This window comes from Phalaenopsis equestris, unplaced genomic scaffold, assembly GCF_001263595.1.
Source record: "Phalaenopsis equestris unplaced genomic scaffold, ASM126359v1 Scaffold203255, whole genome shotgun sequence".
NCBI lineage: Eukaryota > Viridiplantae > Streptophyta > Magnoliopsida > Asparagales > Orchidaceae > Phalaenopsis > Phalaenopsis equestris.
In genome coordinates, this window is record NW_018222893.1 from 182,613 (window position 1) to 206,868 (window position 24,256).

At 33.6% G+C, this 24,256-nt stretch overlaps 1 protein-coding gene across 1 annotated transcript; it reads right to left on the bottom strand.

Annotated features, from left to right (window-relative positions):
• Positions 1–7,333: 7,333 nt before the first annotated feature.
• Positions 7,334–23,991, bottom strand: LOC110036158 (subtilisin-like protease SBT3.4). The gene is made up of 3 exons (XM_020740539.1): positions 23,611–23,991; positions 23,424–23,521; positions 7,334–7,678 (listed from the first exon to the last, which is right to left on the bottom strand). The coding sequence occupies exons 1-3, from the start codon at positions 23,799–23,801 to the stop codon at positions 7,593–7,595; spliced, it is 375 nt and encodes a 124-aa protein (XP_020596198.1). The 5' UTR covers positions 23,802–23,991; the 3' UTR covers positions 7,334–7,592.
• Between the last annotated feature and the right edge of the window lie 265 nt (positions 23,992–24,256).

A 24,256-nucleotide genomic window follows, 5' to 3' on the forward strand; every position in this document is an offset into this window, starting at 1 on the left:
ATGCAGCGTAAATCCTCACCGTATCTTTTGGTCTTTTGTACACCTCTGTTATACAATATAAGCCCTAACTCGTCTTAGGATTCTGATATTGTCGTTTATTACGGCCTAAATTATCACATCTTCCAGGCTATTTGTGTGATCGTTTCACACAAATGTAAGCCCTAAACAAATAAAATTTACATGATGAAAAACTCAAATAATTTCTCCTCAAAACTGAAACCAAACAACAGGATAGATTGGAAAGTCATCGAGGTTCTCCTCCGGATCCATGACATCCCCTAGTTCTTCCTCCTTTGGATTACAAAAAAAAAACCTTTCACACTTCTTTGTCTAATTTCAATGAAAAGTCTTATTTTTCTGAACTCCTTGAAGATAATATTTCCTGATTTTTATCGAGAGTTTTCTAAAGTGACTTCGGTTATCTAAGATGTAATTAATTATAGGAGTTTGCTCTTAAAGGAAGCTTGTCCGAACCCAGCTTAATATAAACCCTATTTAATTCTTCATATTAAATAAATGAAATTGTCAGCAAATAAAACGGTTTCGCAGACCAAACGGACGTCATATATTTCTTAGTTTATTTGATCAAGCATCGTCCTCAAGTCTTGTGTTTATCCTTCGGGATAGATACAGGATTTGTGGTATAGTGCACTTTCATTTAAACTATGAAAAATATGGGGTCAGTTTAATTTCATATTTCTCAAAACTTAAATCTATACGTAAATTAAAATGTCCTTCCAAAGCGAGCGACGAGATTTCGATTCCGGCGACGGACAGCTTCTTACGGGCAGCTTCACAACCAAAATAGTGCCGACAAAGCAGTACCAATATTTTCAATCTAAAAACATTACTTTGTGTGGCAATTGCCCTTATCTTAATGTGTAAGCTATCTGATGCACCTAAAAATTAACTGTTCTTAGAGTATATCTCATGCTCATTTTATACATATTTTTAATGCTATTACACTTTAAAGGAAGATATTTTGTATATTTTTCACTTCAGATACAAGAAATGAACTTTTGGAGAAAAGGAAGCAAAAAATGATGTAATTTAGAGTAAAAACGAGCAAGAAAGAAAATTCTGATCTGACATATTTCGATATATCTTTCTTCTGACATATTTCGATATACTTCTCACATGCAATTTTTGGCAATAAATTTTTCTATTGGTAGATCTTCAAAAAATGAATCCATGTTTATATTGTAGATATATCTGTTATGAGTGAAACTCAACTGAAACAGAGGCAAACAAAGTGAAACGATAGAGCTACTGTAGGGTGGCGCCATAATCCAGAGAACAGGCGCTAGAAGTGTCAGATTGGCGCCAGAAGCGCCACAATCCAGAGAACCGATGGTAGAAAACTGCTTCAGAGGCGCCAACAACAGGTTTTGACGTATTTTTTACGGTTTTTTTACTATTTTGAGATGTTCTAAAAGGCTCTAAGTGAATCAAACGCCCCATTGAGTGGTTCAATAAAACTAAATACTTGGGAAAGGCTCTTGAATGAAGAGATATGGCTCTTGGATGAAGAGATTTGTCCCTTGGAATGAAAAGATGTCTCTATCGGGAAAAAGGAGGAATTTTGTATCTCTTTAAAATAGAGTAGATGCCGCCTCTCATGGATAAAGGTAAGGCGTGCGTATGAAGAGAAAATCAAGTGAAATGTTTAGAGAACTTAAAATAGGAGTAAAAATGTAGATTTCTACCTTTTCTTAGAGAAATTGGAGAGAGGACTTTGAGAGAATTTATAAGGAATTATACTAGCATTGCATAGATCAACGAGAGACTTTGTGGGAGAGATTTTCATCTTTCTTTCAAGGGGAAAAAGCTAAGTATTATGTTTTTCATTATCTTGTAACTTTGTAAACACTTGTATAGTGGATTTTCTTTGATGTAATGAAATTTTTCATTGTGTTTTTTTCGTACTTTGTGAGTAGTTTTTCTTACTCTTTCTTATTTGGAAATAGTGGCATGAGAAGATTATGTCGTTTTCATCTTACTTTTCTTTTGCAATGAGCAAGATTTATGTGCAAGATTTTTGGATGCAAGTTAGTACGCGATTTAATTATAAATGTGATAGTTTTTACTTGAGCTTCATTTACATTGCAATTTAGGTCTGTTATAATGTTAAAATTTGTTGAGAAACATAAGATCCGAAAGGGTTATGATTTCTACAACAAAGTAAGAATCAAATTCAATTTTATGGATGTGAATGTAGTCCGTGGGGTTGAGTGCAAATAAAGAGGAAAATAAATTTTGATGGGCATAAAATTGGAGATTTTAGGGTGACAAACTAAAATCCTCAATTCGGTTCAGTTGCTTTGAAACTAAAGCAAGATTGTGAGCCCTCGAGCAAGGGAGAGTGGGAGCTCTGTAGTTGCAGTCAGTATTCTCTCAACCTAACCACGGATTTAAGGACAAAACTCTAAATTAGTTAATGTTCTTTATGCACTCTCAAAGGGTAAAAAATAAGATTGCTCATATTTGGCACATACAATAATTAATGTATCTCATTCCTATACATTATCCAATTCAATAAATAAAAATAGTAGTTTTTTATTATCTCAAAATTCTCCAAACCAATTCATCCAGAAAGGGTTTTCTTTAAAATTAATATTTTCTTTTAGGAGTTGTTGGTTGTTTTAAATATAGGATTTACATTTGGTAGTACTTGTTAGAAAATCACTTAAATCGACCTTCCAAACTAATGACTGATAGTAGTAAACTAGAATTAGCCTAAGGGATTTCTTACATTGCTTCTCTGTGGGATCGATACTGGGGTTTTTAAAGAAAGTCCTATATTACTTGAAGCAAGACGTGCACTTGCGTAGAACCACTAGTGTGAACTATTTTTATATTTTATAAAATTTCAAAATTACTGTGTAATTTCGAGAAAGTATAAGTTTTTAGCACTGTTGTCAGTGATTTAAATTGATATAAAACACGCAGAAAAGCAACACACACTAAAGGTGCATTACTATCTTCTCATAGTCGATAGATGCATCTTTATATAATGAAAACTTACGAAGGCATACAAAAACTTATTATGTCACAACCCAACCTATATAACGCATCTGTGTAATAGATAATATAGGTTGAATTGGAATAAATGGATAATTTTTTTTTTTAAGTATACATATACTAAACAATTATTTTATCATTTCAATAAAAACCATAATTATCTCTCCAATATCAAAGATTCATCAAATTGTTACTTAAGAGTCGTGTTAAGTCCATAAGAATACAAAGTACATATAAAAGATCTTCATTCACACAATCATAATAATGCAACACCAAGAGTTTATATCATCCTACATGTTTAATTACACAATCATTTTCTAGAACACATATACATGTACATTTATGCTACATATGCTACTCATAAGACTTGTATGTTTACTCCATTAGTTCATTTCCTTTACCTAAAACGAACAACAAAAGTATGTACAACAAGGTAAAGTATAAAGCTTAGCATGTTATGCAAGACCTGTCTATGAATTAATCACAAGAAAAGAATATTATAAACAAAGAGATGTAATGTGCATATATAAATCTTAGTCATAAAGAAGATTATTATTTGTATGCTTCTCAATTTAAACGGTGCACATTATAGTCATGTTTAGAGACACTACACAATTTAAGTTCATGATTATTTTATATTATACGTGTAATTTGTATTGTGAACATGCATACTTCCATGATGACAAAAAAAAAAAGCAACCATCATGTTAATTAATGATTGGACTGGATATCTTACAATATTATAATTTTTCATTTCATAGTTGTAGTATCACAATTGTTCTTCCTTATCATGTATAGTATCATCCTATTACCCGTCAGCATACACTCATCATATATCATGTATACACATTTCCCAAACTCATGTAACAAAACAATTTAATCAATTTTAAAGTATGAGAAGGGTATCCAAGCAAAATTCCAAAGAAATTTGTCTTCACAAATAAGCTAGAATGAAATTATAACTTTCTTCTCCATCTCTTTTGCCAGCACTTGGTTACATATTTTACTTTAGTATTTTTCTAAGGAAAAGTTACTTCATTTGCTTGCCATCTATTTCAACCAATCACATGTATCCGAAGCCTTTTCTACATGCTTCATCATGCTCTCGTTTATTTTGTCACAAAACATTACAGTATTGTAAAATTATGCATGTATCACTTTATATAACTAGTCTATATATAAAAAACTTTATCTATTCATTTTTAATTATATTATGCTTACATAATCATACTTAAAAATTAAACAAGCTGGCAGTTTCTATTAAGTTGACTTACTTTTAGTATTTCAATTATAACTTTCTCAATTCACATCCAAAAGTTATGTTCATGTATGCACTAGAAATTCTAAAATAATTCTCCACAACTTTCTTAGTGATCACGTTGTCCAATTCTATCAATAAGGAAATCAAAAACTATAAAAGTTGAGAGGAACGTATATAATTCTATCAAATTTTGATAAGATAGTCGCCTATCTGCATATTGGTTATAATTTTCTTATGTTTAGTCAAACTACATCTTCTTATATGTTAAGAATAGATAACAAAATATTCTAGAACTCTTAAATTATTAATTTTATCTAAGTCATCCAATAAAATAGGTAAATTGTACAAAAAACAATAGAAAAAATTGCAGTTCTATACTCAGAATATTTTTTATATAGCAACCTTACAATATAATAATTCCTACAACTATTTCCTTATAATTCATGTTTACTTCATATATATATTCATAATAAATATGATAGAGTTGGCATTATTATTATTTTTTCGTTATTTCTGTTATTATTGATGATGATATTATTATTAGAATTACTAATATTATTCTTCTACTTCTTTTATTATTATTATTATTATTATTCTTCTTCTTCTTCTTCTTCTTCTTCTTATTTTTTATTATTATTGTTATTAATATTTTTATTATTATTGCTATTATTTAATTATTATTATTCTTCTTATTTATTATTATTATTATTATTATTATTATTATTATTATTATTATTATTATTATTTTTATTAATATACATATATCATAAAAAAGTATTGTTCAGCTAGAGCATCAAATTGAGGGAGATAAGTTGAGTTTATGTTGGTGAAATACATTCATATTCTTCGTTTTTTATTTTCCTTTGCATGATGGGAAACAACTATCAAGTTATGATATCGTGGCAATATTATCGATCCTTTACAAACTTGACAACGTAGTTTTCTTACCTTCTTTCTTGATTGGTTCACCTAAGGTAGTGGCAATATTCTTGATCTTTTATTTTATGGCCTTAGCTTTATTTTTCATGTTCAACTTGTGGCATTTCAATTTTTATTCAAGCAAAAACCTTAATATTATTACCTCATAGAGCTTGGATTAGCTACTCTTTAAAGTTGTAGGGAAAGAGTATTAATTCAAAGAACGCATACTAAGAGTCTTTCATTGGCTTGGACTTCTATGATTTAAGATTTCTAATCCCAAAATTCATCTACCTTTAGGTTCGTAGTTTCTTTGTGCATGCTTCATAATGTTTTGAGATAAGGAATTGGTGATGACATGTTACTTTTTACCCTTTGATAGGGAATTTGACCATAACATAATAAGTATAGTCATCAGCTTTGAATTCGTTCAATGTAGCAGGTACATCCAACAATAATACAATCAATCATAGCCATGTATTTACAAAGTCCTTGTCCTCACATGATAGACTAAGTAAAGATTCCTTCAATTTCTCAACTCCCTAACAAACCTATAAAAATGATATTTCAATAGGTATTAAGTGTGCACCTTCTACATCTTCTTAAATGATCCATTGAAACTATATTCACAAAGTTTACAGTGTTCATGAAAATGCTCAATATTTAATAATTAATAATGAAGACCGACTATCCATATGTCATTGAACAAATATTTTCTTGTTGATCTACAAATTTCAACAAAGATACTATCTGATTTGAATGTTAGAAAACTTCAAGGTGGTGGTCGACTTCACCTCGCCTAATTGATTTATTATAGGATGGATTGTTATGTTATTGCTTCCCCTTCGCCTTCTATGTATGGCTGGAACCAATGTTATAATGCGGATATCCTTATGTAGAACTAGCTCATTATTTCGTTCCTCCATAAGCAATTCCCTAGCCTCCTATAATCGGTTAATATAAAAGCATACAACATATTTTAATCAATTCTTTAACTAAATTATTCAAGTATAGTTGGTCTTTGGCAACATATGGTTTCTATGGAATGCATCATATCCCTCATCCTTATTCTCTCATTGATCTTCATTGCATAAGGAGGTCTTTATTTTGGACAACATCTATGTGTTTAGGCATTTACACAGATAATGTTGTGATAATGAAATGACGAGTGGAGAATTGTGACCGCTCCGGGTTGTTGAGTGAGAATTTGTGCCTTCTCACTTCAGATACCTAATGGGCCAATGTTTCTAATTGGCCTTTAATTAGTTTTTCCCTAAAAGTATTAATGGTTTTGAAGCATAATCTTCTCTATCATTGAATATGAGATTGGCTCATGTCATCACTAAAGAGCATATGAACATCCTTTTTGTCAATTCATCTCTTTGGCAATCTGTTGTGAAAGGCCAATTGCACTAATATTCTTCAACATTAATATGACTTCTAGTAAGTTCCAGCTACTACAAAACCCTAATGTATATCTAAATGGTCCTTCTCATGAGCCTTGAGTGAGGATGGACTAGAAAACAATTTGTTCAAAGTCGTTAACTTCCACCATTTGTGTTAGGAATCTGAATATAAAGTTTCTCATGGGACTCACCCATGTCTTCTCTAAACTTTAGAAAAAAAATATTGCTTGCAGACAACATAGATGAAGATTTGATGATATTGTTGTGGTATTATAATTTGTATGTGTGGATTCCGTGCGTTGCTCCATCTTTAGGACAATATGAGGGTTCTTCAAGGAAGTTGAGCAGAAATAAATTACATAATGAATATCCTTTTAAATTCATAAAAGGAGGTAATGATTCCTAACTACAAAAATCAAAATTTAGAAGCAATTAAGGTCATGAAAAAGAACCATTGAAGCATGAAAAAAAAATAAATTTTATTATTTAGAAGTAAAAATTGCGGTATTTTTTAAGGTGATGTGAAAGATTTAGGGTGATATAAATGTAAAAAAATAAAATTTTGGTGTTAAATATTTAAATACATAGTAATTGGATGGTATGTATGTAAATGCCCCACTACCCATGATGTCAACTGACCAACGGTATCCCTTCACAGCTAGTCCTGAAAGTCCTGGATAAAATAACCATTGTAACAAAACAGTATTTATTTTCAGTAGAAAGCAGATGGAGAAGGCCAATTTAACATTGTTTAAAGAAAAATCATGCAACTCGATTGAACAATTTTAAGATACATGAGGACATTCTCTGATTGTGATTCAAACAGTTTGAATTACTAATGCATACTTGGTAATGACCATATGTTCTGAAATATTCAAGAAACTTAGGAGCACGCTGAGAAGGTTCATCAAATAACAGTACATAAAACATATTTAAAATACTATACGATGGCATCATTGTATTCGTAATAACACCACTGAAAAGTTTCACACTAAATTCTTACGGCGGTCGGCAGCAGCAGTGCCAGAATGGAGTTGTAGATTCCTGACCACCTGAAGAACCTCTGCCTTCTCTGCATAATCAGAATCAAAGTAATAAAACTTCTTTCACCATATCTCATCAAATTGAAATTAGAAAAGAAGAAAAAATACCATGCCAAATGGATTATATAAAAAGTAAACAACCATCCAATGCAAATGAGAAAATCGAGGCAGCCATCCAACACAAAATATTAATAAAAAAAAATCTCAAAGAAAATTGTCAAACGTTAAATATGAGCAAATTGCCAGCACGAATGCTCATTATACATTGTTAGAACAAAAAAAAGAGGGAAGGTTAAATGTATAGCACTTTAAACATTTCTATTTCTAAAATTCGCACCTTGGTGAATTTAAACATTTTCATTTTCCATCAAAAAACATCATTTGTATGATATCATACACTCCAAGAAAATAAATTAAAAATAACAACTAAAACGTTGTAAATTATAATTAAATTTCACAATTTTATCACGTGTATCAATTTTGTAGGTTTTCAATAACATAACATAATTAGAATTTAATAATCAATGTTACATACTTTTAAAGAGAAATATTGTCAACGGAATGTGAAAATCTTTACTTATCACTAATATTAAAAACCAACAGTATTATTTTTTAAGAAAGCCTTAAAAGGATTATAATAATACTGTCAATAAGAAGTAATCCTAGCTTAACAAGAAAAAAATACAAATAAATAAATAATTTTAATAAGGATTGGCAGCGTAAAATTAAAGACGTAAAGCCATTAGAATATAGATAAAATGTCTACGGAAAGAAAGAATTAAGAAAAACATAATATTAGGGCTGCAAGTTGGAACCAACTAACTATCAAAAGTTGTAAATGTCAAAAAAAATGGGTGCTAGAATTATGGTTAGAACTATATATAAAAACTAGGGCTGCAAAAGATCCAGGCTAAGCTGAGTTAGGTTGTTCAAGCACGATCTCGTTTAACAAACGCATGTTTAAGCCTAGAGCGAGCTCAATTCAAACTTTTGTGATAATATTCAAGTTCGATTCATCTAAATTCAAATTTACTTGAGCTTTTATTTAAGCTTTTGACTCAAGTTTAATTCATTTTAAAATCAAATCGCTTTAAATAAGAGCACATTTGGAAAGATAAACAAGCCTCACAGAGCCAAAAGCACACTCAACCTCAAAAGTTGAACTTCAAAAGCCTCATTGAGCTTTACTTCATTTTTTTTAATTTTTGCTTTAAAAACAAATTAGCTTGCTTTTAAAAACACTCAAGCCATCTAAAAGTTGATTCAAGTGTTTTTAAAAACAACTAAACATGTTTTGTTTTAAATCAAAACATAAACAAAACAAAATAAAAACAAAAAATCAAAATTCAAAATCAAAATCAAAAGTAATCCATCAAAAGTAATCCCAAAATCCCAAGCTGCCCCCCTAAATTTATTTACATTCCTAATCACGTGTGTCAACAGCTCACCAACTGCAACGTTTGACAATCATGCTTCAGTTTGCATCAATGCACAAATGCTTGGTCAACACACTAATGCAACTCAACTAAAAACAAGCGTGGATCAAATATATGAAAAAACAAAACATCTATTGCACAATATGAGAGCAAGTGGAGCACAAGAGTGCTTCAACATGAGAAGCAAATCGTAAATAAAAAAAAAAAAACTTGGAACATGTCCCCCATATGCCTTGCATATGCCCCTTTTATGTCAGGTCGTTGCAGTCATATATTAGGCAATGAATTGGACTTTAAACAACTTCAAAATAATTTCATGTACATTGGACAAAAGGCATATCACAGACATGCTCATGTCTAACAAGTATCTGACAGAAGCACAAAATAAAAAAAAAAGAAAAGTCAGCGCTGTACATTACATCACTAATGCCACAAAGGCTGCACCCTAAGGAAATAAGATATTTTCCAAGGTTTGTATTAATAATTTAAAAATGATAAATCAAGTTGATCTCAAATAAAATTCCCATCTCAAAAGCAAACTAGTTTAATTGATTTGAATTGATATCCTCAAAATACAATTTTAATCTTTAAACTGATAAAAGTCAACTTTGCCATCTTTATATTATTAGACCTTATATGGTTGGTAAGAGAAAAATAACTAAAGAAAATATTGTGACCCATATTTTTGCCCTTAATACCAATGTGTTCTTAATTAAATTCATGTTGTTACTTAAATGCCATTAATTTTACAACAATCAATCAAAACATTTAAATTGAATGACAAATGAATTGTTAATTTATAAACTCTAACTCAATCTTAAATGAAATGTAGAAGCAGAAGTAGTTCAATCTGAAATAGTGTGGTAGAAAGAACAATATTTAGATCTTTTATGACAGAATACAATGAAAGTATTATATAACGTTTCACAAACTCTAATTAAATGAACTCTCACTGTATTAATCAAGAAGCTTTCTCTTAGAACAATGGACAACATGTCAAAATGAACCATTATGATATGCATGCAATTCAATCAATCCAAAATAAAGAGAAACCCAACTAATTCAATTACAAAATATATATATTAGTTTGCAAGCCCATGTATAAGGATTTGGAGGATCATTGAAAGAATTAATACAAAAAAAAATAGAGTATATACCACCATCACACAATAAGCACAAAATAAATATCAGCAGCTGATGTGCATAATCCATAAAAATTACATAGTTTTTTTTTTATTATTTTTATTTATTATTACTATTATTATTTTAAATGGAGCTGAATAAAACAGGTCAGAAATTGAATGAAATCATTTAGCTTTCAACGTTTAGTATGAACTAAATCCTGTTGAACTGATTGCGATAATTTTGATTGGATTAGTTTTAGAATATATTTGTTGTTTAGTTTCATTGGAGAATTGTCAAATCAATGTGTTTGTGAGTTTGTCCAACCATGAGGAACTAAAGAAACCAATTGCACAGAAAAATTTTGTGCTGCTAGCAAGTGCATATACCTTATCTGTTTGGCAGCCATTCACACTATGGTTGCAAACGAACCTAACGTTTGATGAGTTACTCATTGTTGGATTCGATAAGAGCTTGTTCACATTCGATTGATTAACGAATTAAACAAATTTGGACACTTCAATAAAAACTCAATTTTTAAATGAACACGCTAGAAATGTTAGCCAACAATATCATTTTAAAGCTCTCGAACAAGCTCATCATGAAACTCGATGGACTGCTTCAAAGTTCACGAGTAAGCTTGTGAATAAGCTCGTATAAAGTTTGATTTATGCCTATGAAAAAGATCTATTAAAGCTTAATTTAAAGGATTCGAATAAACACAATTAAATTATTTTTTAAAACTCATTTATATTAAATTATATTAAATTAAATTTTTAAATCATAGTAAATAAAAAAAGATATAGACTTATTGCTTAATTGTTATTTTAAGCATTTATACGTATAGTATAGCTGCTACTTGTGTTCGAATAGGAGGAGGATTGACTAATCGGCTTTAAGCCCATATATTTTTGCTTTAGTTATGGATGCTCTTACTGGACATTTACAAGAGGATGTATCTTGGTGTATGCTTTTCGCTGATAATATCCTTCTTGTGGATATACTAGAGAAAGAGTTTAGAGAAAGAGTTCAGGAAAAACTTGAATAAGGGAGGTCTACATTGGAGTGTAAATGCCTTCACTTTAGTAGATTTAAAATTGAATACATGGAATGTATTTTTAGCACTAATAGCTCTAGTGCAGAGTTGTAACTATGGGCGATCAAATCATTAAAAGGTGTGAATATTTTAGATCTCGGGTCAATAGTTCAAAGTGATGGTGATATAGATGGAGATGTTATTAGTAGAATTCAAGTTGGTTGGTTGAAGTGAAGTAATGCATCCGACCTACGCTTAGAGTGAAAGGAAAATTTTATAAGATGGTGGTGAGACTTACAATGTTATATGGTGCAGAATGTTGGAATTTAAAAGAAGCATAAAACAAAGTTAAATGTTGTTGAGATGAGAATGCTTAGGTGGATGAGTGGCTTGGCACATGGAGACAATGCTACAACACAACAACAACAACAACAAAGCCTTAATCCCACTACGTGGGGTCGGCTACATGAATCCTTTTTCTCCATTGCGACACATGGAGACAATGCTAAAATGAATAAATCCATGATAGGATTGGTGTAGCAGTGGCGGATAAGATTAGAGACAGTCGTCTTAGATGATTTAGTCACATTAAATGCTAACCATCTGATGATCCTGTTAGGAGGTAGATGTTTTAGATTCGACATACATTAAGAAAAGCAAAGGTAACCTACAAAAACTTGGGCAAATTGTATAAAAAGTAATCTTAACCTAATAGAATTAAATGAAAATATGACACTCATTATGACGCAATGGAGAAAAAAGATTCATGTAGCTGACCTCACTTAATGGGATAAAGACTTGTTATTGTTGTTGTATATGTTGATTTTAGTTATTCGTTTAGAAGCTTATTCATTTAAAAGTTTATTTACTTTTTAAAGTTTGAAAATAACTCGATTATAAACTCGATAAAAATCATTTTATTAAGAAATAAATAGCTCCATTCAACTACTCATTAGTTTGTTTGATAACATTATATTTTAAAAAATATAGCACTAATTTTAATTTGCTTATTAGATATTTGAATACAAATTAAGTATCTCGATAACACTACTTAATTTGACAATAACTCAAAAATATTAACTCAATTATCATCATATGAAATGAACATAAAACGAACTCAAAAATATTAAAATGACAAATGAGATAAGCTTGAACATAAACACAAAAGCTCAAAATGAGTTAAGCCTTGAATTTTATAAACAATATCAAGGTTGAAAACAATCCCAACAACTTCATTTGAGATCGAGCTCAAACTTTATAAAGAAGCTCAAGCTTGAAAATAGCCTGCTCGACTCGTCTTGGTTCGTTTGCAGCCTAATTCACACCATATTTAACATAAACTCCTTTATAGCGCAAGAAAGGATCTGTGGCCTAGTAATCGATGGAGAAGATTGTTTCTCCAAGATCAATTCAAGTAACATGCTACTCAATTTATCGATCATCATTCCCATAGAAATATATATATATATATATATATACTATCATCAACTGATTTTTATCAAACCACCCAAAGTCTTATCATTGAACTTTTAGTTCATTTCTACATTCTCTACATGAAAAGATAGCACTAAAGCCACAACTACAAATGTCATCACCACACCGTTATCAACTTTATAGGCCATTATTAGTACATGAGAGGCTTATTAATAAGGTTCTTCTTACTTGCTTCAGTCTATATTAAGTTTATCCACCATTCACATTTCATGTTGGCCCACTTACTAAAACAAAACCATGTCATAGAAGGCCCATCCAGCTCAAAATTAAAATTAATGTTCAAAGAGCTGCATGTAATAAAAATAATATGCTTTGTTGCATTAAACCAAATAGTAAACTCATTAGCATTTCACTTAGCTTCCCTTTCTTTTCAACCATAAAATTTGTAATGACTAACTCGAGCAAGCTTTGAACTACCCCTATGGTTAAAGACAAATACACAAATACATTAAAAGATAATTGAAACAAATTAATATAACTTGTAACAATAACATCGTTAATATGGATTAATATAGCGAGGATACAAAGTTTATCTTCTTCAAAGAGTTACACCCTGGATACTTGCAATTTGTTCCATTGATCATTGCTAAAATGCTTTGCAAATCAACTTGTATCAATTGTAACCTGTTTTAAGTATTTTTTCTCTTCACCACTAACCTCTCATCCCATCATTCTTCTTAGGTATCATAAGCATTGTTCTGTGACCTTAACAATGGATTTTGTTTTGTTGTTGTGCTTCTCTACATCTTAAATTAGATAATGTCAATTATCTAATAGATACTAGCGTTGAATGTTTGGATTAAATTATGGATAATAGGAAATTTTGCTCTTAAAATGATAATGCCATCCATTAAATGAACCATCTAAATAAAATAAGATCAATTATCTCACTTCAACTCAATGTATATGACCATGTATGTAATGTTTGCCCCTCACAAAAGAATAAACTGCAACATGCTTGATAAATAGAGAAGCCCTGTTATGTAATTACAAATGCTCACAGCCCAATGATATGGTTAAAAGCTTACATTGCAAACATGTTCGTGCTTGACATAAAAAGACAGTTTTATACAACAACCTAATGACTACATCTCAGATATATATTTAAGTATATGCGATAATGTATGGTCTATGGTGCCCACAACTATCCAAAAAACATTTGCCACAGAAGAACATATACATCAAAGTCTCAAACATTAAATAAACCCTCTAAATAAAACAAGATCAATTTTCTCACTTCACGTCAATGTACATGACCATGTACGTAATGTTTGTCACGACAGAGCTCACAAAAGAATAGACTGCAACAGGCTTGAAAAATAGAGAAGCCCTAATATGTAATTACAAATGCTCACAGCCCAAAGATATGGTCAAGCTTACATTGGAAACTTGTTCATGCTAGAGATCCAATGTGCTACAGTTACAGTTTTATACAACAACCTATACTGACTATGGGTCCGTTTGGCGCAGCTTATAAATGTGTTCGGCGTTTTCGGAACACCGGGGTGGCGTTTGAAAACACGTTCGGGCCAACGGTGGAAATACGCGCATAAGGGTTTATACTATTACCCGTTGCTTCGTTCGCCGCTCCGAGCCCCTTTCATTCCGCGTTTAGGGATAGATTATCACTCCGCTGCCCTCTTCGATCCCGCCTCGCCCCCTTCGATCCCGCCTCGCCCCCTTCGATCCCGTGTCGCCGTCGTTGCCCTAGATCTGCGATCAGGATCCCCTAATCTCGTCTCTGCTCCTCGATTCCGTTTGTGATCGGAATCTTCGATCCCGTGCACCCCTCTGCTCGAAAGTTCTTTGAAATTTCTTTGAAATTTTCGCAGGTATCGTTCGTCTGAAATTTTTTTAACTGTTGGGAAATGTTGTGATCGTTGCGTGGGATCGTTCGTATGAAATTTTTTAAAGTGTTGAGAAATGCCTGTGATCTCGTCTCTGCTTCTCGTTCGTCTGAAATTTTTCTTCAAAACGTTGCCTAGGATCGTGGTCGAATTTTTTAGCTTTTGGGAAATGCTGTCATATGAAAGATTTATTTTTTTTTCAAAACGTTGTCTGGAATCCTCATTTTGGCATTATTGGAATGCAGAGATATTCCTTTTGGGTGAAATGTTGTTTTGTTGATCTTTATTTGGCATTGTTGAATATTGTCATATGAAGATCTTTGTCTGATCTTTATTTTGGCATTGTTGGAATGCGGAAAAATTTTCTCTATTGTGGCAAGTTTTTTAATTGCATATAATCCAGAGATATTCGTTTTGGGTGAGTGATTTTGGCATTGTTGGAATGCGTTAGAACAATCCTATACATAGAATAACATATATCACATTGTTGGTTGTAACGAATGCTCTATCAATTACATGCAATAGCTGCAATATGTTGTTGACAGTATTTGTTGTAGTGTCTGGTTTAATAGCTGCATTGGATGAGCTGCAGAAAGCTGTATTGGTTGATAGTTTTTTTGGGTTAGCTGTTTGTACTGGTTACTAGATGCAGAAAATTGTATTGGCTTTCAAAGTTTGAACTGGTTACTAGCTGCATAAATTAAAGATGGAAAGTTTTGATGCATTAGCTTGTATTGTTGTTTCCGGTTTTACCAATTTGATAGCTATATATTTTTGTTTCCGGTTTTGATGCAGAAATTTTTTGGAGTTTTGGTTTTAGGAATTTCTGCAGCTTGTTTATTTGAAAGCATGTTGTAGTAAGCTTACACATTTGAGAGCTTATTTGTAGCTATGTAATCTTAATAAAACTTTCGTACCTTCTGTGGATGTAGGCCATTGGCCGAACCACATAAATCTCTTGTTTACCAGTTTTTTTTTTTTTTTTTTTTTTTTGGTAAATTGGAACGTTATGAAAATGATGTTGGTTGTCGATGTTTATTTATAATATGTTCTTTTAGTTTTAAATTGCAAAATATAACTTCATAGATTGTGGAATTGATATGGATGAAGTTTGGTTTTTTTTTTTACACATTTAGCAAATACGTATTTTCCTTTGTTAAGGGAGTCCCTCCGCAATGTGGGATAAAGAAGTTATCAATATATTTTGCGATCTATGTATTAAAGAAATTGAACTGGGGAACAAGTCAACTACGTATTTTAATAAGGAGGGTTGGCAAAATATTGTTAAGAGATTCAAAGAATTGACTGGAAGAGATTACAACAGGCTTAAATTCAAAAATAAATGGGACCAATTGAAGAAAGAATGAAAAATATGGAAGGAGTTGAAACGTGGCTCTACCGAATTGGGTTGAGATCCTGTTAAACGAACTATCGATGCTCTAGATGAATTGTGGGCTGAAAGACTGGAGGTACTAAATACAAATGTCTTTTTGTAATTTCATCATTTTTTAGTTAATACCTAAACTCCTCTAATAAATGTCTTATATTCAAGGTAATGCCAACTGCCAAAAAATATAGGCAGTGTGGAATTGAGCCAAAGTTCAAGGAAAAACTGGACATAATGTTTAAGGGGGTTTTCGCGACTGGAAATAATTCATTCAACCCAAGTGAAATGGGATTTTTAGGAATACCAGATGACTTGTCACCTGAACAGGTCATAGCTGATGATGAAGGGTCTAGTATTAACCAAAAGAAGATAGGAGAGTCCAGTTCCATGCCCAAGAGGCCTAGGCTTGGCAGGAGGTCGAAAGAAAAGGATAGTTTCTTTAAAAGCTCATTTCATAAACTAATTGCTACTTTTTCAGCTCCACCTCCCCCTGACAGCACTATCTGGGACTGTGTTGTCATTTTAGACACTATTCCAGAAGTAGTTGTTGATATACGCTTTCAAGCAAAATGTGTTAAAAAACTTGAGGACCCTACTCGTAGGCAAATGTTCATGGCCCTACGGCCCGAGCTGCACCTTGAATATTTACGCATTTTAGTAGAAGAATGAGACTGTTTTGTAAAAACCTGTCAGTAGATGTAATTTTATGTAATTCATTTCCGGATGCTTTTCATTTGATGTACTTTATTTCCTGATGCTTGGAATTCCATTTTATGTACTTCATTTATTGATGTTATGTATTTCATTTATGTCATTTTCCATATGCTTTCTTCAGTAGATGTATTTCATTTATGTCATTTTCTACTAAATTCCTAATGAATTTATAACTTCAGGATGGATCCACTACGAGAACGTCGTAAAAGAATGACATGGGATGCAGTAATTGCGATATTATTGTTGGAAAATTACCGCTCCAACACTAAAACGGATACCATGCATGACGTCCTCATATGTTGGGGACAAATGGGTGGGTGAAATGCTTGTTGGACACCTAATAAGGTTCAGTAGCATTTTTCAAATGAGTGCACCCATTTTTATGGACTTCTACATGACTTAGTTGTAACCACGGCCTCCAAGGTTCTTCTAGAACAATCACGAGAGAGGTCTTGGCTATAACATTATATATTCTATCACAGAATGAATCAGTTAGAGAAGCTATGGAGCGATTTCAGCATTCCTAGAAAATAATTAGTCAATACTTCTACAAAGGTATATAAGCACTTGTGAGCTTAGCAGCGCAAAACATTAAGTCATCTGATCCATTGTTTGTAACTATTCCTGAACAAATTGCTAATCCATTACATGTCGTAATTCATAGTAAGTTTGATTAGTTTGTTACTTTTACTTCAATACCTGTGGAATTGCTAAATATGAGTTACAGAACTGCAATGGAGCAATCGATGGTACGCATGTAGATACCCGACTACCAAGTTATGAAAGGATCGCGTATATTGGTCAGAGTAGTAAAACTACCCAAAATGTGATGGCAGTGTGTGACTTCAACATGTGTTTCACATTTGTAATAGTGGGGTGAGAAAGAATTATACATGACAGTCATTTTTTTTCCTATACAACTACCCACCTCCAAGTTTGTTCATCTTAACTAAACAACTTGTTAATTACATTAATTATTTTTAATTAATATTGTCTTTCATAACAGGAAAGTATTATTTGATAGATGTTGGGTATCCGATGCTAAGGGGCTACCTGAAGTCTATCCAGACACTAGATATCATATTCCTGATTTTGAGCGAGCAAGTGGCACGATTCGTGGCAAAAAAGAAATATTCAACAAACGACACTTCTCTTTACGGGGGATTATTGAAAGAACATTTGGAGTGTGGAAGAAGAAATTGGTTATCCTACGTAATATGCCCTCGTATTCATTTTCCAAACAAGTACATATTGTGGTGGCCACTATGGCACTTCCAAACTGGTGCATATTGTCTGACAACATCCCTCTCATTCAGATACGGACTTTGATATTACTGATGATGATCCAATTATTGACTCCCTATAACCTTCAGGATCTCTAGTTGATAATGAGATCGAATGAGATCGAGTCTACTGAATCTGAATATGAAACTCAGGACGGTGAGGGTGCAGCCGAGATGGCTGCTCTGAGGGAGTTTATAACAGATGTTATATATGGCAACTAATCCAACAAGTCTTTCTTTTCTTTGAATATATGTAGATCAATTTTTATGCGTATTTTATTTTTTCGGGATAAGTTCTGGCATTCGTTTTTTTTTTTTTTTTCGCAGTTATACAAACATGTCTTCTAGGATATCAGTTACAGAAAGAGTTATTTAGTGTTATTGTGGACTACCGTCTCCGTTGCTCACGTCACGTCAGTCGCATGGCTTTGGGAGGCAGTTCTACAGTTGTGCCAAGAGTGTTTCAGCTCATTGCGGTTTCTTCCGGTGGGCTGACAGTCCCACATATTACACTGTCAGTAGTCATGGGAATCCGATAATTTCCCAGGTTGATAGTGTAGATGATGACAGAGGTAGCCAGAGTTTGAAATTAAATATTTTAATATTTCTCATTGTAGTTGTACTTGTCTTTATCCTTTTTTTATTTATTCTGGTATGGTACTCACGAGAGAGTGAGAATTGTATGTCGTCTTTTGGAACTGATCTGTGATGATTGTATGCTTCTGCACTATATACTTTTGTACTACCAGTAAGCTATTCTGAATAAGCTGCCACAAAAATTTTTATCAGACGGGCAAAAATGTCATTTAACCACCAATAAACTAATCTGAATAAGCTGCCCCAAACAGCAAGCCAGATTATTCTGAATAATTTGTTTATCAGCAGATTATAAATAATCATCATCATCAACAGCTGCGCCAAACAGACCCTATATCTCCGATGTATTTATATGCGATAATGTATGTTCTATGGTGCCCACAACTATCTAAAAATCATTTGCCACAGAACAACATATACATCAAAATTTCAAACACTTATTCGTTTGCAGTATAAAATAAACCCTAGTAATTCAGCAGTTTCACGCGCATTTGGAAGCTACATTCTGAAATTTCAATAAGACTGCACATGACTGCAACTAGCTTGTTGGTAGTTTTGTGTTGTTAGTTTGCCAAGTCGTCCTTTCATGAACATTGTTATTCCGGATATGAGGTAGTATAATAGCTTTTACAAAATTGCTCAATTATTGTGCAATGGCAGAGAGTGTGCACATGCAGGAGAAAAAATGTTTGTTATTTGTTTTGAAAAACTGCCAGAATTGTGGACTGGATGCTTAGAGAAAAGCAATGCAAAAGAAATAAATAAAGAAAAGCCGACATCTTTCTGATTTCATGTAAAGGATGAAATATTTGTGCAAAAACATGTAGTATTACCTACTTTTGCATATTATCACATAAAGCAATCAACATACAGGTGCTTAAAACTAATCAATTCTGAATTCCAATAACATGGGAATACTGTCACAAAGCGTCTGCTACTCACCAACAAGACTATATAATGTCACAATTCACCCCAACAAATAATCTGGGGCTAGCAAAAAAATTGGAATCATGTTCTCCCACAAAAGCAAAGCAACAATATCCAGATGCGATTAATTATAGTAAAATCTTACTTGGAATTTTAATTAAAATCAATTCATTGAACACTGCATAAAAACATATAAGAAACATGACCACGTGTAATTCAATGCATTATTTTGGTGTTAAATAGTAACACCTTAGAATCCAGAGTTTTAAACAAATTCAACAGATTAGAGCACAAGGAAAAAAAATCTGAAGCAATAGCTAATTTACCTATCTCAAAGGTTTGCATCTAAAATAATTTTTTTATTGTTTCTACACTAATCAAATTTTGATGGATCAACAAAATAATTTTAAATTGTAGCAATTGGCTATCTAGGTTGTTGAATCCAGATTAATCCTGTGAGGTATGCCCAAGGATCAAAGCGGTAGGAACCTTGAGAGAGAAGTAGAGAAAGATAGAGAAGAAGAAATAAAAGAGCACGCATGACTTGCCCCTTATGAGCAAATTGAGGTATTCTTGGGCTTTGTGACTCATTTTATATATTATAACTGAGTGATTGCAAGAAAAAAGGGAAAATATCTCCTTACAGAGTATGGGTCTAGCGAGGAGCCAAAAAGTTCTTATCACTTCGATCATTTATTTCTTTCTCGCTCTATTTCTCCCTCAAGGTTCCTAACACTTCGATCCTTAAGCACATATGACTTGCACCTTAGGAGCGAACTGGAATATTCCTGGGCTCTGAACTGGGTGATTAAAAAAAGAGAGATCTCTTTACAAAGTATGAGTCTAGAGAGAAGAGTCAAAAGCCCCCCGTTGGCTTGTTCCTTAATGAATTTTTGAGATTTTTGGTGGAGTTATTGAGAGGGGGTACAATGTCTTTGTCCAGTCATTGGCGTGGATACTGTTTCTAGTCAGCCTGCATGCTTTCAGTCGTTTGGCATACCTTCGGTGGTCTGTTAGCCCATCGGACCTCTATCAGCCCTTCACTCCTTAGGCAGACCTACAGTCATTTGGCAGCCCTTCGGCCGTCCGGCAGCCCTTGAGTACCGATAATCTCTTTATGATATACATATTAAGTTCTTCAATTCTCATCTTTGAGGCAAAGCTACGATAAGAATAAAAGAATCATTCAAGGAAAAAACTTGATTATATTTACCTATTAGTCACTAATAATACTTCCTCGATTTCAACATCCTTTTGCGCTTAGTCTTGTCGGCTTTGAACTGGTCAGCTAAGACTTTTAGTCGGCTAAGCTGATCTTCGGTTGTCCCTTCAGTCGTCTAGTTGACCTTCGGTCGTTTGACTGACTTTCGATCGTCTAACTTTCAATCGACTGACTGACCTTCAATTAGCCTCATCTGTCACTTTGACATTTTTAGTTTATTAATCTTACATGTAAGAAAAGTCATAAAAATGTTGTACCTTTTGTCGAAAATGAAATTGAGTGAAGTTCTGGTAACTTTTTAACCTTCATTTTAGCATTTTACCTCCACCGCTCTATCTATTTGAAATTATTACTTGATGATGAATGCTGGTATAGGTTGATGACTGAAATCTTTGGAAAGATGGTCGTTATTTGATAATGTCACTGCCCGACATAAGTCTTACACGGCTTGTCTCTTTTGTTCAATGAAATTTGTCGCCTCAATCGGTCCACACATCTCATTAGGACTTAAGTGAATCTTGTCGCAGCCTTTGCGGAAATAATTGTTGAGACTCGTTGTTGAGATGATTTGCATCATACCCTTTACAGAGCATGACATTACTAGACAAGGAACCACATCGAGAGCTATATCCATGTTGATCTTCAAGATAGCTTTTTGATGCTTGGTGTTGTGGGTCGAATTTGTCGTTAGGATGTTCATCGGATGTCAATAATGCCATTGTCGATTGCTTTTATTATTTAATAGTATTGTCGCCTCAGCTCACACCTTACACGTTTCAAGATCTCATTTGTTTGGACGTATTGTGGTCTTTGACGAACCCACCTTTCGTCGGGACTTAGGCTAAGCTTGTGGCAATCTTTACAGAGGCAACGGTCGAAACTCGCTGCTGAGGTGATATGCATCGTACCCTTCGCAGAGCTTGTCACTATTTATCACGGAATCACCTCCAGAGCATTATCTGATTCAAGCTTAGAAACCAATAGTTACGATGTAGGAGCATTCTGGGCTATTTTGTCAACTAAACCTCTTTAGGGTAGTTGTCAGCATTGCCCCTAAGATTCAAGTTTCCCAAGTGTCAATTGGATATAAAAAAATTTTAAAGAAATTTGTCTCCTCACACAAGATAAGTATTGAAGTAATACTCTCTTTATTCACTAGGTAAGGTGTTAGCCGCATAGAATTGTCCGAACGGAATGGGGTACAAACAATCGGTTGTTTCAATCGCTGAAAGCTAGCCATCCATTTTGTGCTACTCGCCTCCTAGTCAAAGCCTCTAGAAAGATGATGGATACAGTGTTTTTAGCCCAAAATCTGTTGTTGCATGAATATCTTAAAGCGATCCCTATTAGCAATATCTATGAGGTGCATTTCTCCTTGTTGGTATCGCTTGCCTTCTTGTTGATAGCATATTACTCGCTCACCATACAGTTTAGGATATTAAATTTAGAATTGTCTTGTGAAATATGCCTAAAGATCGGAACGATAGGAACCATGATGGAGTAGGAGAGGGAGAAAGAAATAAACGAGCATGTATAGACTTGTCTCTTAAGGGCGAATTGGGTATTCTCGAGCTCTGTGACCCATTTTATATATTGTAACTGGAGTGTTACAAAAGAAAATGAAAGATTTTCTTACAAAATATGGGTCTAGAGAGAAGAGCCAAAATTCATGTCACACGTAGTAATGTTATGGGACCCCTATTTATAGGAAAAATAGAAGGTTAAATGTAGAAAATTGCATATCTGCCCCTGCTTTAATAGGGGTTACAGGACTATTATTTTTCTCCGTGCATTTTTGTATTTGTAACTAATTTTGATATTTTTTTGTGTAAATGGACCTTCTAGTCGACAGGTCTTCGAGTTCGTCAATTATTTTGTCTAGATACCGGTCAGTCTTTGCTTTGGAAAGCGGATCGGCTTTGAGAACAGCAGTTGATCGGTCTTACGGTAGTCGGCCGACTTACTTGTTCCTCAATAATTTCTGAAAAATTTTGGGAGAGTTGTTGAGAGAACATCACGTTGATACTTGTGAGATTGCTAGGGGTACTAGACCCTTTCCAGTCATTTGAGTGGATGTCAGCTTCTGGTCAGTTTGGATGGTCTTCCAGTCTTCTGGCATACCTTCGATCATCCGGTAGCCTTTTGGTTGTTCACCAGGCCTTCAGCGTCTGGCAAACCTTCAATCGTCTACCTGGTCTTCGGTCATCTACAGATCTTCGGTCTTCTTCAAGCCCTTCAATCGTCTTCAAGCCCTTCAATCGTCTTCAAGCCCTTCAATCGTCTTCAAGCCCTTCAATCGTCTTCAAGCCCTTCAATCGTCTTCAAGCCCTTCAATCGTCTTCAAGCCCTTCAATCGTCTTCAAGCCCTTCGTTACCGTTAGATCTCTTTAGGATCAGCATGGGTATATTTTTAGTGTACATAGGCATAAATAGAAATAAGATAGCATAAAAGTATAAAAGTTAAAAGTATAAAAGTTAAAAGTATAAAATGATAAACCCATACATGAAAAATAATTCAAAGCAAAGGATTTCAAGTGAAAATCAATCAAAATAAAGAGTATGACATCAAAAATGTAGATGTTCAAAGAGGCAAGTTATTTAAAAAAAAAAAGATAAATGGACAACTCTCAGATTTCAATAAGGGCAATTCAAACTGATGAACTCACAGCCTCCTAAATGCAATAGTGAAATGTATGAAAGATTACTTACGCGACAAATCAGCAACCTGCTGCGGCGTCAGCTTAGCAGAAAACCCGCTCGCAGCGTGCTTGTAATGGTAGATCAGCGCCTCCTTTGCCGCATCCTCGCTGCCGATGCGAGAAAGATGCGATAACGGTTTTAGCCCAAACCAGAATCCCTAATGCTAATGCTATTTATAGAGAGAGAGAACCCTAACCTCCCAACGACCGAGGCAAGGGTGCGGATGTGGAAAGCCTCCGGCTCTTCCTCCACCGGGCGATCAACATAAACGATGTGGACGGCGCCATCCTCGCCAGAGCCGGGTACTGAAACACCGACGGGTTCCGCCATCAGGAAAGAAATCGTCGATAACAACACAAATACCGAGATGAGAAATGAGACTCGCATTGACGAAGACGCTTATTTAGTAGTAACTGGCCTCTGCTTCCAAATAATAGAAAATCGATGAAGATTTGTGCTAAATTTGTAAGTGGCAATTGTCGGGTGCTGTATAATAATATTGTGGATAAGCGACAGCTTGCTACAGAAGTTTTCGTGCCTTGGACACCAAGGAAAGTTGTGTCGCAGTGTACGTGCCTCAGTGCCTGTGAAGTATAAATTCGTACTCTTTAACCTTTATAAATGTTATACTTATATCTCCGCCTTGGGTTAAAAATTTATAGCCCCCTTAACGGGTAACCATCGCATCGGAATTTGATAAACATTATTCTATTGATAGGCTTCTCAGTTACCAACAATAATTTTGGATATTTTAAGATTTTAAATACTTCTCAATAAATGATCAAATTGTGAAATTATATTATTTTATGAAAATACAAGATGGAGATTTTTGTGTGCCACAT